Source organism: Nymphalis io, chromosome 8, assembly GCF_905147045.1.
Source record: "Nymphalis io chromosome 8, ilAglIoxx1.1, whole genome shotgun sequence".
Taxonomy (NCBI): Eukaryota; Metazoa; Arthropoda; class Insecta; order Lepidoptera; family Nymphalidae; genus Nymphalis; species Nymphalis io.
The window spans coordinates 6,922,460-6,937,087 of NC_065895.1; the positions used below are offsets into that span (position 1 = coordinate 6,922,460).

A 14,628-nucleotide genomic window follows, 5' to 3' on the forward strand; every position below is an offset into this window, starting at 1 on the left:
TCAAAAGTGGTTTTTTGTATATAAAGCTCGCACATTATTTGGGGCTTACGGCCTTATACACTATCAAAGCAATTAAATTGAAATATAAAGTAAACATATAATAAAGTTTTAGTTAAAAAATACTATCTAACAGTTGTCGAAACTGTTTAGCTATTTCGCTTTTTTATTTATCATCCTTGCAGTTTTATTATAATGGTGTAGAGTCCAGGCAAGAAAAGCTCAGCTAGTAAAGAGCGTCGGCAACTGAAGAAGTATAGAGGGGGAGGGGGTGGAGCGACTGCGCGCGCGCCGCAGCCTGACACGCCACGATCAGTCTTGCTCCGACCAACAGGTTGGTTGCACGTACGAGTTTATCTGCGTCGTTACCACGTTTCGTTTTTCGAGTGTCCGTTTGCTCCACCTTTGGAGTGTTGTAGGTGCAGTGTTGTGACAGTGTGTTTTTAGGCATACAATCGGATAGTGTATCTCTATAAAGTAACATTGTCGTTAGTGTGCGGCTTGTTCCACGGAGTTACTTAACGGCTGTTCGCCTAGCGAGGGAAGGTGGATTGCTTGTACCGGGAGGAATGAGCCCCGTACATTACTGCTCCCGCACTCACCGATGATCTCAAGGTTGGCATCTAGCACACTCACCCAGCCGTGTCGCAACTTTACCGCCGCGACCCCACGAACGCTTGCATTCTCCTCTACTCTAGTACTCTCCATTCTGCTCTCATTATAATAATATTCGTTTCAAAGTTAAACTGAGGAACGTTCACTTCATAAATATTAATAACTCCATCGTTTACCTATAACTAGGCTAACTTAAATTTCTATTCTTATTAGAAAAAAGGTTATCGTATATGCATCTTATAATTTAAGTAATAGCTTTTATTTTAAGGCAATTACGATATATAATAAAGGTCACTTACTTTCGTTGCGTATTTAAATTTATTGAAGTAAGTGTTCGACGTTTATAAACGTAATAGAATTACAAAACGACGATCAGTTTCACTAGATGGCGTTCGAGTATTACTTATGTAAGCTGGACCTGCACCTTCATCTCCATATAAAGTAACGCTGATTTCCTTAGCGGCACCCGTAGATCTATACATAATTAATATGATGTAACGACTTTAACAATAGCCAGTAATCAAAATCTTACTAATGCATGAAGGTAAGGACTACTTAGGTTCAATGTAATTTTAACAGTTTAGTAATTAAATTATAAGTAACGTAAAAACGTTCTAGACACAAATGATTACTTTAAAATGTTATAATGAACACGAACTAGTTTTTCAATGCTATATGTTTTAAATGTTATCTTTCTTACTTTTTACAACCTTATTCACGAATATATGAATATATATAAATAAATGAGTATTGGCATATGAAAAATAGGTACATCATACGCGTTTAAAAAGAGATTATAAAATTATATAAAACTAAAATAAAGGACCTGTATTAAACAAAATCTTAAAAAGAAAATTAATTAAACAAAAGAATATATTTAATTTAAAAGACAATACTTTCATAATTTCTGACAGTAAGGAACCAATGGCAATGGGATTAAAACAATATATAAAACTCATCCAATACAAGTATTGTCATTATAAAACTCAGCACATATTAGTTTAATTATTTAATCAATTCGAGACTTCTGACAGTATAGTGATTGTAATACTGATAATGCTCTATGAGTTAGAGAGTGATCAAATAGAAAACAGAACATTTTTTTTTAATTTATCGTAAAACAATAATAGCCTGTTAGTGGCCTATTACTGGGCTAAAGCCCGTTTTCCTTTTGAGGAGAGAATGGTTAGAGCTTATGCCACCAATCTGCTCTAACGCGGGTCGGTCGTTGTTCTTTACAAGAAATGTTCGCCATATTGAAGTGATGTCATGTGGCTTATTTTATGTTTTTGATTGACGTCTCCATTGGTCTGAATTATGGTTTGTTTTTTGAGAAAGTTACTATTTTATTCAAGAAGAAAAATTTATCGTTATTGTCAGACAATTCTTTTGTTTAAATTAAAATTGTAATTATGGCAAACATAAAAACTTATATCAAAACTTTGAAAGATGTGTGCTTCCTTTGACAAGTTTAAATGTAGACTAAAACTCTTTCTCTAAAAATTATAAAGATAAATAGTAACGTAAAGTAACAGCCTGTGAATGTCCCACTGCTGGACTATGGCCTCCTCTCCTTTCTTGAGGAGAAGGTTTGCTTATTCTACCACACTGCTCGAATGCGGGTTGGTGGAATACACATGTGGCAGAATTTTAATGTAATTAGACACATGCAGGTTTCCTCGCGATGTTTTCACCGTCAAGCAAGAGTTGGCTACTAGTGCTATTAAAATAACTGAAATTAGAATATCGTGGTCTTATTACAAACAGAAGTGTTAAAAATGTTTGGATTTACGAAAAAACAGCTAATCTGATTTAATTAGAACTTTCACATCATCCTTAGTTTTTTTGAGAGCCACATTTTTGTTACAGTGTTGGAATGTTCGCTAGACATTTGTTTAGCTGAGATATAATAGCTAAGTCGAAGTTTGTGGTAAACGCATGATGTAACAAAAATATACATTTTAATACATTGCAACTTTTAGAATTTAGAATGTACTTTGTAACATTTTAAATTATCAACGAAAAGCCTTCGACGGTATATCTGGTTTTTATAGATAAAACGCTGCAAGAATTATCAAAAATAGGAATATATTAACTGTCATTTTGCTTAATTTTTCCCAATACAATTTCATTTGGTGCTAGCTGTTGCCCGCGGCTTCGCTCGCGCTTAAAAAAACGTACGTTTTTATAACTTTTGCAAGACTCAACCAATTTTGATGAAACAAGGACTAAACTGAACCTCGAAATACTTCTTATAATAATTTAGTTATTTCAATTTGTATTTTTTAGCTGTTTCTGAGATTAGCCTGGATAAACAGACAGACAGACAAAAATAAAAAAAATGATTGTTTTGGTTTTGGTAATTCGCAAATAGCCAAACTACCGTTAAAAGAGACAGTTAGTCACGGCGAGTGCTCTGAGGAATTATTCTCTCTAATTCCTGCTTCCCCCTTCCTTCTTAAGTCCACGCGAGCTGGTTCTCGATGTCACCGCCTAACTGTGACATCAATTCCATCGCGCACAAAGAAATTTGGCAACTCCTTTTTATTGTCGCACTACCAAAGAATGGAATTCCTTACCAGCTCACGTGTTCCCCTCCTCTTACAACCCGGGTTCCTTCAAACGAGGCGTGAAGAGGCATCTTGCGGGCCGGCAAGGCGGGGACGGCTAGTACAGAACATTCTTCCCGACTGTACTGGCCGTCGTCGCGTTTGGACTCTACTACCACTTACCATCAGGTGGAGTAGAGTCATTTGCCATCCCGGGGCATATAAAAAAAAAAATATTTTGAAATCACAGACAGACACTTCAATTTTATTTAAGTATACGTATAGATTATATTATGTCACACATAAAATTCAAATCGTATATAACAAAAAAAATAAAATATCAAGGTATGATATATACTAAGGTATAAATTAAAATCAATAGTTTTTGAGTTATTTATTAATATTTTAACGAACCTATAAAAATTACGTGCAATATATAATTAATCGTTACCGGGTAGGTAATGACGTTTTGGGTATGGACTATGGGGTCTGACAGACAGTCTTAAAAGACAACAACAGCTTTAAAGATTAAAATACTTTTGTAAAAAAAGCAGGGCAACCTAGTATGGTTTTACCTACTAATGGTAAAAGTATAATACATGGTATGAATTTGGAAGTGTGTGTCATATTTAGGGGAATTTATCATTCAGTCAATGGTGGATTTTATAAATTTTCCATGTCATGTCATATCATGTCATTATAAGCTTTAATGTGGTTAAAGTTTTGTTAGTTGAAATAGTATAAAACGAAGTCGCCATCCGTGTCTTTTCTCATCTGTTTCTTTCTAATGATATGTATATAAAATGCAATTTTTTTGTATAATATAGGATTTTGTAATCAAGCTGTCAATAAATTTATTTTCGAGCGCTTACATCGCTTACGTGAGCTAAACCTTGTGTGATCAGCAAACTAATGTACTAAATAATTAAAGTTGATATAAAATATAGCTTTTTTGGTTTTTTTTTCCTATTGAGGATAAATGACTAACCCAATTAATATTAAAAAATATTATTATTTTTAGTTGTTAGTGAACGTGCCAAGTGCTCCTCGTTTCAACGGGATACGGAAAGCGGAGATTAAGTATTAAATAAATATATAAGAATAATTTCATGTTCATTATTGATATTGAGTAGGTGTATTAACCTGTTCATACAAATTAATCGGTAGGTAGCTGTCTATTACATGGAAAGCGTGTTTACCTTCAATTAATGAGTCATACCGGAGCTCAGAGTTTGATGTCACAAAGCAGATATTTATAGTTTGAAATGCCCAGCGTGCCAAAATGTCAAAAAATATATAATCATACTTGCACGTAGTCTATTCTTTGTCTAAAACATTGCGTCTACATAAAAGCTAAATAGACTTTTTTGGTATGTCGATATACATTAGTGACAAAAGATAATAAATAACAATTATATTAATTTTGAAATTGAGTTTAGTATCAGAAAAACAATGGGATATATTAAATAAAAATAAATGATAAAGTCGTTTATTAAATGTAATAAATATTTAAGGGAACTACTACATATATACTTAGAATTAATAACCAAATTATAAAACGATATTTTCATTGTTTCAGTAACAAAGCAAGCTAAGAATTTAAAAAATCCGCGAATGTTTCTACTCAAAGCACACGTGTCTTTCTTTTGTACACTATTTTTATATCTTTATCTTTTCTCGTAAGAATAAATCCAACCAACAGTTATTTTGATTAAAATACAAAATTCATTAAAATAAAGTATAAACGATTAACTTCTATATTGTAGCTATCGTAATAGAAAAAAACGCCTGCTGCCGTAATAAGGCGCGCGAATCCAAAATGCCCTTAAATGGATATCAATAAAAAGTTATGTAATGCCACTACACCCTTACTGTTGTTAACTTTTATAAGAAATGCGAACAGTTGCTAGCACAAAAAATTGCCTGCTGTATATTTTATTTGAAAAGTACATAATATTCTGTACATTTCAATGAATTTTAATAAAGTCTACACACGTCACGTATAAAATTTATTTTATACGTGATTTGTTTTCTATTGATATTTATTACCAACATTGGTTTTTATATTGCAGATAGGTGTTCAATTGTAAGTTGATGTAATTTGATGTAGATTAGTTTCTAAATTAGTTCAAAGATAAAAACACTTGAAAAGTAATGACTGCGTAGGTTTAGGCTGTTAAATCACAACACGTTACATTGACGCTTATAGCCTTGGCTTCAATAGTTTTCCATAAATGAATATTTAGATAAAATATTTTACTTTGTTGGCGTGTTCATTGTATTTATCTGTCGTTCAAATGTGACTCACAATAAAACTATGCTAAAAAGTAAAGAGTAATAGTAGATATTTATATTTTTTAATTATAGTTAATATTTCGTATTTTTCAAATTATATTAGAATTTGGTCTTGATTTAGAAATAATCTTGAATCTCTATCTACCAATAAGAATTAAGCTAACGTATATACATTATATTTGTTTCGTCGAAGCGTGGTGCCGCTAAACAAATGCTTGCTCCAAGGCCCCTTTGTTCTTATTGCAAACTATTCCCACAAACGAGTTAATTGTAATCAACTGCAGATCTAAAAGGTTTTCTTTAGCATTTCGACATGCCTACTATTCTTAAGTCTCTGAGAAAAGATATATAAATACTCAGTATCGTAATCAAATCTTTTGTTATTGTAACATGTTTTTTACATCAGTATTTGTTTTCATAATATGATTTCTCGAATTTTACATATTTTTTGCATATTAATCTTACTTTTGCATAATACTTACCTACTACCTAATTTTACAAGTTTGTAGCACGTATAGACCAAAAAAGATGCAACAATAACGAAATAAGCCGCAAATAAAGCTGCTAGGGATCGGGGAATTATAACACAGATGTCGTAGTGGCCCCGGCGGCGTTGAATGAGTGAGCACCTGTTGCGCCGGTGGCCACTCGACCGACGACAACGCCCCGTTATGTCATTCCATTCCAATGGAGGCCCATCCCATACTCTCACGCGTTGCCATCAATCTCCCATGTCTGTGAGAAATTTTATATAAACGATGCTTTTTCTTGATGAGTGTCCATTTGTAGAGGTAGGATTACCTTTGATTGTTTTCTAATATAATTTTCTTATTATTTTTTTCATAAGAATAATGTTCGGTGTAATTTTCTGTTCTCATGTCTCCTTTAGCTATACGAATAACATATCACTTTTTACAAAATTTATTTCTTACACATTAAATAAGGTACCTTTAACTTTATATCGAGAAGTGTTTAACCTATTGCCCATAGTTGTATATGTACTTACTTAGTCTGTACTTAGTTCTAGCGCCAGTTATCGCGCACTTTAAAGGTTTTTATTATGTTGATTTTACTTTTCTCAGTCAATAATAAGTAGTAAACTGATGCTTAATTTTTATATAATATTTTAATAAAAAGTTGTCTATAAATAGTATAAAAAAAGTCGCTGCTTGTCTACTTCTTATAAACCACACAACGGATTTACAACATTAATACTATTTTCACTAAAAGAAAGAGTAATCAACTAGAAAGGTTACTAAATATAATAATTTGTAAAAAAATATTTGTGCAAAATGGGTAATCAACAATACTCTATAACATGACCAGTAGTTGCGATATGTGTAAAAAAAACACGTGTATAACACAGTACGGGTGAGTTAATCTATGGACTAATGCTTTTATCTCATTGTTTAAAAATCCTCAAGGTAAAAACCTTATAAGGATAAACTGTATCCATGCGAAGGCGGGACAGGTAGCTCGTAATATATACAGCTATAATATAATCAATAAACTTTTAATTATTCCTGTCGCGATCGTCGATCGACGACGTCGTCGTCCGCCGTCACCGGAACTCAGTTACACATGAACGGCTCCTTCTCCTTTAATAGATGCTATCGGCATAGGAACACGCACGATGTGCCGCCAAATGCCAATCTTCGATACAGCAAAACGATTATTTATGAAATATTATCATTGCGCTCATTTCTGAAGCAATAAAAATAAAACTTGAGTGTTTAGGAATAATAAATTAATGTGTAAACCGTATACCGTTACTTACGATTTCATTTACGGTATCTAGCATAAAGCAACTACTTATTAAAATACATTTATAAACAATTAAAATAAATAAATTACAATATAATGAATATAATTATGAGATACAACAAATAAAAAGATACTATAGATATATAGAAGCCGCACAAAAACGGATATTTATAGTATGTTTAAATTAAATTTTCAATTATGAAATGTGAATACAGCGGTTGCGACATTACCCTACAACCCATTTGAATATAATAAATGAATCATCGTAACGTAAATCAATCACCAAGTCTTTAATAATGACGCACATCCTGCATCAAAATTTTTTGTGTGGTTTAAAAATCATCTAATACCTGAGTAACTATTAGGTAAAATTATGAATTATAAAGGACAAGCCAATGCCTTAGTTTTTAGTTTATTACTCTTATTTCTTTAGTTTTCATATAAAGCTTTATGATTCCGTAATACGTGTCTGACAAGGGCTATTACCATCACATTTTAGATGTCATTATATTTAAAATATAAACATATCCCACCATCCATAATTATTAACTTGAAAAACTTCAGAGCTATCATATTGTATGTAATCTTATAATTTTACCATTTACTTAAAACCCAAAAAAACTTTTTGCATTATAATATAGTCTCAAAAAACAATGTAAAGAAAATATATAAACCAGTTTTTATATACCCAATAGTTACGTTTATTTACTTCTTGCTTTATCGGAAAACTAATAAAAATATATATCTTTAAATATCTAATTAGCAACAAACAGTAGTAAAGTAAATATGCTGGTTGATTTAATTTAGATTGGCTTATTTGAGATATTCATTTGATATAATAGAGAATTATTTTTGAATGTCAAAGATATAGTTACTGTTAAGGTTTCGGAAATAAATGAGGTATTCAATTTAACGACTTTACTTGTATACACACCTAAAGGTTATATAGGTGTAATTTACTGTGTTATGAAGCCTTTGGTTTGGCAAGTATTTACGCTGTAATTTGAAGTATTGTAGGTAATACGTAGATGTATGACAAGACAGTAAAGCAACAGAGGATAATGAATTTTAGAAATATGTAATTACTATTTTTATTTATTTTAACGTCTCATTTTCATAATAAACAACCAAAACTTACTTCTTCACTGTATTAGTCTGTTATTTTTTATTGAAAGTTATGCTTACATACATAAAAACTGATTACTTATTTTTGGAATATATGCAATAAATAAATAAAAATACTATTGTGTGTGACTTGCATAATGATACATAGAACATTTATATTTAATAATTTGTATTTGTCTTGTATGTCTACTATATATTTAATAAAATAAGAATTTTTATTCTAAGTTTAGTTGATTGGGTAACGAGAGCTTTTTTTTTAAAAGGTTAAATTGCTTTATCAATATTTAAAAAAAGGCCAATATTTTATTTTGGTTTCTGAAACATTATCCTAACTACTTCGCAGTGTATTTCATGTTATTTTCAACATAAATACATATATTGAATGAAAGATATATACAAGTACATAGATAGATACAATTATATGTATGTAAAGTCAAGAAATGCCGCTATTGCTCTTGAAACAGTTGTATTGTCCCGCTAACATTAGGTACTATAACTGCAACTTTATTTAATTGATTACAATCGAAAATATTAAAACAATTTAAAAGTCGGTAATCGTATAAATGTACGTCCACTTATTCTACAAGGTTTAAAAAACCGGATTGATCTTGATTACTTTATTTTATATGACAGTAATTTGAGTTCTTTATATACAAAGTTTAAGGCCATATACATAAATTTTAAATACATTTTAGCATTAACAATTAAGATTTTAATAATAAATTGAATTGTAATGCTCGAATTTTCGAGAAAAATGTGCAAAAAAATTGCGGAAAAAGCATGTAAATACTTGTTTAGCCGCCCTTTGCTACTGGCAGTTTAATAAATGTTTGCGGACAAATACAATCGGCGATGAAGTATCATTTCTCAAGAGAGAAACTGGCGTATAGGCATTGTTAGCAGCCTACTTTCCGTACGAACCAGCGAACGACACGAGACGTGAAAGTGAATGGCGCAAGCAAGTTCATACGAACGCACGGTCGCGCTTTACGCCCGATTTGCTCTGCACGCGCGAACTTGTATATTTGTCACAAATTCGAGCATGAGGTAATTATAATTACTGCACATAAATATATATATAGTGCATTTTTTTGTTTACTCGAAATTATTAGTTGCAACTCTATCAAATTGAGTAACGGTACTCTTATCAATGTTTAAACAAATATATTTTTGTAGATTTTTATGGACCAATTTTTATATTTTTTTATATTGAATAGACTATACTTTGATTTGGTTCCATTTTAAAATTTAAGAAAATGTAGAATATGAGTCGAAAACAAGGAGATTCGTACACGGCTTTGTTTCATTTCAGCAGTTCGTTTACATAGCCTACCCAACAACTTTATTAGGGCGACTGTAATGGTTAATACACGACGAGGAAAGTTGTGTAAAAATTCAATAGCTATTTTTAATATGCAATTTGATGTCTACAACTCTTCTTTAAATATAATTTTTAATATTTATCGAAGAATATATATCTTTATTTAAAGAAGATTTGGTACATGTTAATTATTTATTATAGTTTTGCCAGTACTTGCAACAAAAATATTCAATCAATTTCTATTCTTTTAAAATATATGTATATCATATAAGTATACAGTTGTATATCGAAATACTGCAATACTTCTTTTTAATTTTTATACTATAAGCAATGTTGTTAAGTTTTGATCCAGATAAAACAACTAACGATTGTAATTTTTTCTTTTTATAACTCAAGATATGGTTATTAAATACATCCTTAAAGTAAAAAAAAAAACTATTCTCACGATTTTTGTGAAGATGTCAAGGTTTTAGTAATTGTTGGAGACAATGTAAATAGGTTTATGTGTACCCAACTAATGTGGCCTTTACAGTATTATGTCATTCTCAATACTTTACACACAATTAGAGACATCAATTCATGAAACCTTGTGCCTCATAATGTACTAACTACCTACTGTTTTTGCACGAGCATGGTAATGATCATCATTTATTCTATTTATATTAAAAAATTATAATCGTTCAGAAATATATCATGCATCGTGCTATCAATAATTTTTGTAATATCTTGCTACGAAATACCAGGGTTCCTTTGGGCATAGATGTTAAATCTATTATAATGTATTTATTGCGACTTGGAAATTAATGAAGTTTTCTTTTATTTACACAGATAATTTGGTACCTACTTATTACGTTGTGTGTGGGCTTTGTGTAAGATTCAGGACATTTTTGTGAAATATAGCAATATAATAAATAATTTTGACATGTTCTCTGAATGGCATAATTTTTTTTAATATAGTTCCTCTTTTTTTAATTACCTACTACCGTTTACGGTAACATTCGCATAATATTTATTTTGTAAAAGATCAATTACTACACTTGAATGCAGGACAAAACTTCCTTAATTTTGTAAGTGAAAGCTAAGGCCATATGAAGTAATTAATAAAGACATGAAGAAGTGAAGTAAATTGCTTTAACCACGAATACTATCTATGAGCATAATGCGCGTGACATCATTCCTAACGTGTAATGTGCAGTTAGAACGTTGACTTTAAGCACAGCTATTTATACACTTAAGGATATCACATAACTATATTGCTATTTAAAAAAATATATTAAACATAACATGATCTTGAACAAGAAAATTTGGGATTTAACGTAGTTATACAACGACTCATTAGGAATACGACAAACTTCAGCTCACAGTTACCTGACCTCGTACTTGTAACCTTCGCCTTTGTCGCTGGGTAAAATTTAACGGAAATTGAAGTAGCTGTGTGAAAGGCATTTTCAGAGGTATACGTATGTTTTATAAATAATAATAATAGGATTATTAAAACGTAAAAATAATATTTAATACCATTAACATGAAAATAAAAGTCGTTTGTGTTGACTCTAATAAAAAAGTTATATCAACTAATAGTCGTCTTTATAGTATTAACGTGAAGTTAGCACCAGTATTCCATTGGCTTTTTTATTGCAGTAGTTATATGAAGTTTATTTATTATACATTATACATTTAGTTTAGTAAAATAAAAAAATAAAAAAATTAAGTTTTCATTTATTTAGTAGAAGTATTTTTTAATATGCATACAATACCATATAAACAATACAATTTATGACATAGCTAAAAATAGTGTGTAATTAAAAAAAATAGCTTTTTATTTTTTAGATAAACAAAAGTGACCATGAACATAGCTACAGTAATGATCGTTTTTGGTTATAAACTATGAGATTTTATGAAATAAAATTAAAAAAAATCTAATAACAAATGTTTTAGGCCTCGTAACAACGTTGGTCATAAATTAAATTGTCAATAAAAAAAAGAACTAATTAAAAATATTAGCGACAGGAATATTATATTCTATCGACATTTAAAATTACCCTTTTCTAAATTGAAGACGACTATAAAATTATAGACACATTCGTTTGTTTTGGTCTTAAATGATAAATTTGGATGAAATTATTAGTAGAATAAAAACCTCGACTGGAGTTACACTTATTATTGCTGTCATTACTTTCAAACAAAAGAATAATTTGTAAGCTAACTGGAGTTTTATATTATTATATTAATTTATTTGCATTTTTTGTATTGATTGTCGCAGAATAATAGTATCATCGTTGCAGTACCGGTAGCAGCATCTTTAGTCTTTGGTCAAACATCTGATACTCATTTCCTAATGGGAATGATATTAGTATCAGAAAATGACTAAGCAGTAAACAAAATTTCTGCCAAACATATATTTTTTGGAACCTTTTGTTTCACAAGGTCATGTGATGCAAATAATTTAAATCAATTTCTATTTTCCGTGTATGACCTGTTAACTTTGACATACCTATAATATATTACGGTTTTCCTATAGGAAAAATTAAAAAAAAAGGTAATATAGTATAGGTATGTATACTACCACTCAAACTACCTTTCAATTTGGAATATTCCCACACTAGTTTTGTTAACGGCCAAAAATGTAATTAATCACTATACACAAATATTGATATTTCAACTTGTAATAATCCAAACTTTACATGTCGGCAAATGTGTCAAAATTTTTAAAACGATTGTAGAATTTAATATATATTTTTATTTTCGTGTCATACATGTTTAAACACTTTTATTTACATTTTTAAGGGTATGTAGCATCTTAAAATATGTAATTCTGCTTTGTAAAATAAGCGATTTTTTTAAATAACTAGGCTTATTGCAAGCTCGGCTGGTACCACCCACTCATCTTATACTCTATCGCAAAACAACAGTACTTAGTATTGTTGTGTTTCGGTTTGAACGGTGAGTGAGCCAGTGTAACTAGAGGCACGAGGGACATAACATCCTAAGATTGGTGGTGCATTGGCGATGTAAGGGATAATTTATATTTCCTACAATCCCAATGGTTATGGGCGGTAGTCGCCATCCGCCTCCCTATTCTATAAAAAAAGGACAGTCGACAGAGTGTGACAAGAAAGAGATTATTACATACATTATAGTAACAGCCTGTTAATATCCCACTGCTGAGCGAAGGCCTCCTCTCTCTCTTAAGGAGAAAGTTTGGAGCTTATTCCACCACACTTCTCTAATGCGGATTGGTAGAATACACACGTGTCAGAATTTCAATGAAATTAGACACATGTAGGTTTCCTCACGATGTTTTCCTTCACCGTCAAGCACGAGATGATTTATAAACACAAATTAAGCACATGAAAATTCAGTGGGGCTTGCCCGGGTTTGAACCCACGATCATCGGTTAAGATTCACGCGTTCTAACCACTAGGCCTTCTCGGCCATTAAATACATCTATGACTCAAAAATTTTGAGCTTAACCAATAGATACAGATATTCAATTGATTATAAATAACAGATTGTTGATCACGAGGTCTCATAGACGGACTTTTATCGCGCGAACAGAAATTTCATTTATTCGTAGAATGATCCAATTTTAACTTTTAATTTTCTTTTACGTTATAATAATTATTAAAATAAATTAACTTCATTTTTATGTAAGTATTATATAAGTAGCAGTAAAAGTATATAGAAAAACTTTATTTATAATTTTATGAAAGCTAAGTAGGAGATATATATTTATTTATTGTGCTATGTTTTAATGTAAGCTATTTTTTGTTTACAGGGACAATGTATATAGAAACCCTACCGCTCGTGGTTTGGACGCTCCTACTTACAACGACACATGTAAGTACTTTAGATTTTGACCATTACAGTTTTATTATATTTTATTGATGATCTGTGTTGCCCTGGGGACCTTTTTATGTAATTGCACATTTATGTTAGAGCCATTGACCGTTGTCATTGACCGAACGTGCCGAAGTGTGAATACATTAAGGCTTAAATAGACTTTTAATAACATCAACTAGTTATAATTTTATTTGATTTATTTTACAGGTAGCGACGCAAAACCAGTATGGAATAGGCTTAGGAATAAAACGAGAAGTATTTTTCTTAAATTTAGAAGACGGCTACTTTGGCTGCCAAGTAAACGAATCGACACAAATATTACAATTGTATGAATTATCAAAATTATGTGACGGTGTGCCGGATTGTTATAAGGCATCCGACGAACTTAGAACAGAATTAAAATGCTCAGGTTTGTAAACGTTTCTTGAAATAGTACAAATATTTAACAGTATAGTTTTTCAACCTATACAAAAATAAATAAAACGACTTTTACTTTTGGGGTAGGTTGTGTTGTTAGTGTAACTACTCATAACTGCTGGCCTTCTCTCTTATTAAGGAGTTGGTGACAATAAGTTATAACAAAGCTTAAGTTTAGCTTGTTATATCTACGTTTGTTTTTTATTGAGAGATTATAATATTTATATTACTTTTAAATTAAAAAGTACCGTCACATAATCACCACAATTATTTTCAGATGATTGTACCAAAGACGATGGAGCGCGCTGTATAAACGGTGCCTGCTTAAATGGTGTTTGCCACTGTAACGATGGGTTCGGCGGATGTAATTGCCAAGAACTTGGTATAAATTAATTGTTTATTTTTGGCTTTAATAAATATATATTGTTAGATTGGATTTTATTGATTATATTTTAATTTTATCAATTTTTAGACGTAAACGAATGCAAAGACAGACCGTGTGATGTTTTTGCTCACTGTACAAACACTGTTGGTAGCTTTCAATGTTCCTGCTTCCCGGGTTATGTTGGCGACGGTTTCACATGTAAAGGTACGAGCCATATTTGGTTTTTAACAACAACCCTTTTGGTATTGAAAACAGTTTTTTAAAACTTGAAAATAATGCTGTTTTGTTTATTTTTAATTAATAAATATTTATTTTTC

General features: G+C 30.9%; 1 protein-coding gene across 2 annotated transcripts in view; it reads left to right on the forward strand.

The window, feature by feature from the left end:
- The first annotated feature begins 331 nt into the window (after window positions 1-331).
- Window positions 332-14,628, forward strand: part of LOC126770337 (uncharacterized) — a 96,401-nt gene continuing 82,104 nt past the window's right edge. For both annotated transcript variants that reach the window (XM_050489705.1, XM_050489707.1), the window contains exons 1-5: window positions 332-612; window positions 13,445-13,506; window positions 13,717-13,918; window positions 14,204-14,308; window positions 14,399-14,515. In XM_050489705.1, the coding sequence (XP_050345662.1) occupies window positions 13,450-13,506; window positions 13,717-13,918; window positions 14,204-14,308; window positions 14,399-14,515 (481 nt within the window). In that variant the 5' untranslated portion in view covers window positions 332-612; window positions 13,445-13,449. The remainder of the gene's footprint in view (window positions 613-13,444; window positions 13,507-13,716; window positions 13,919-14,203; window positions 14,309-14,398; window positions 14,516-14,628) is intronic.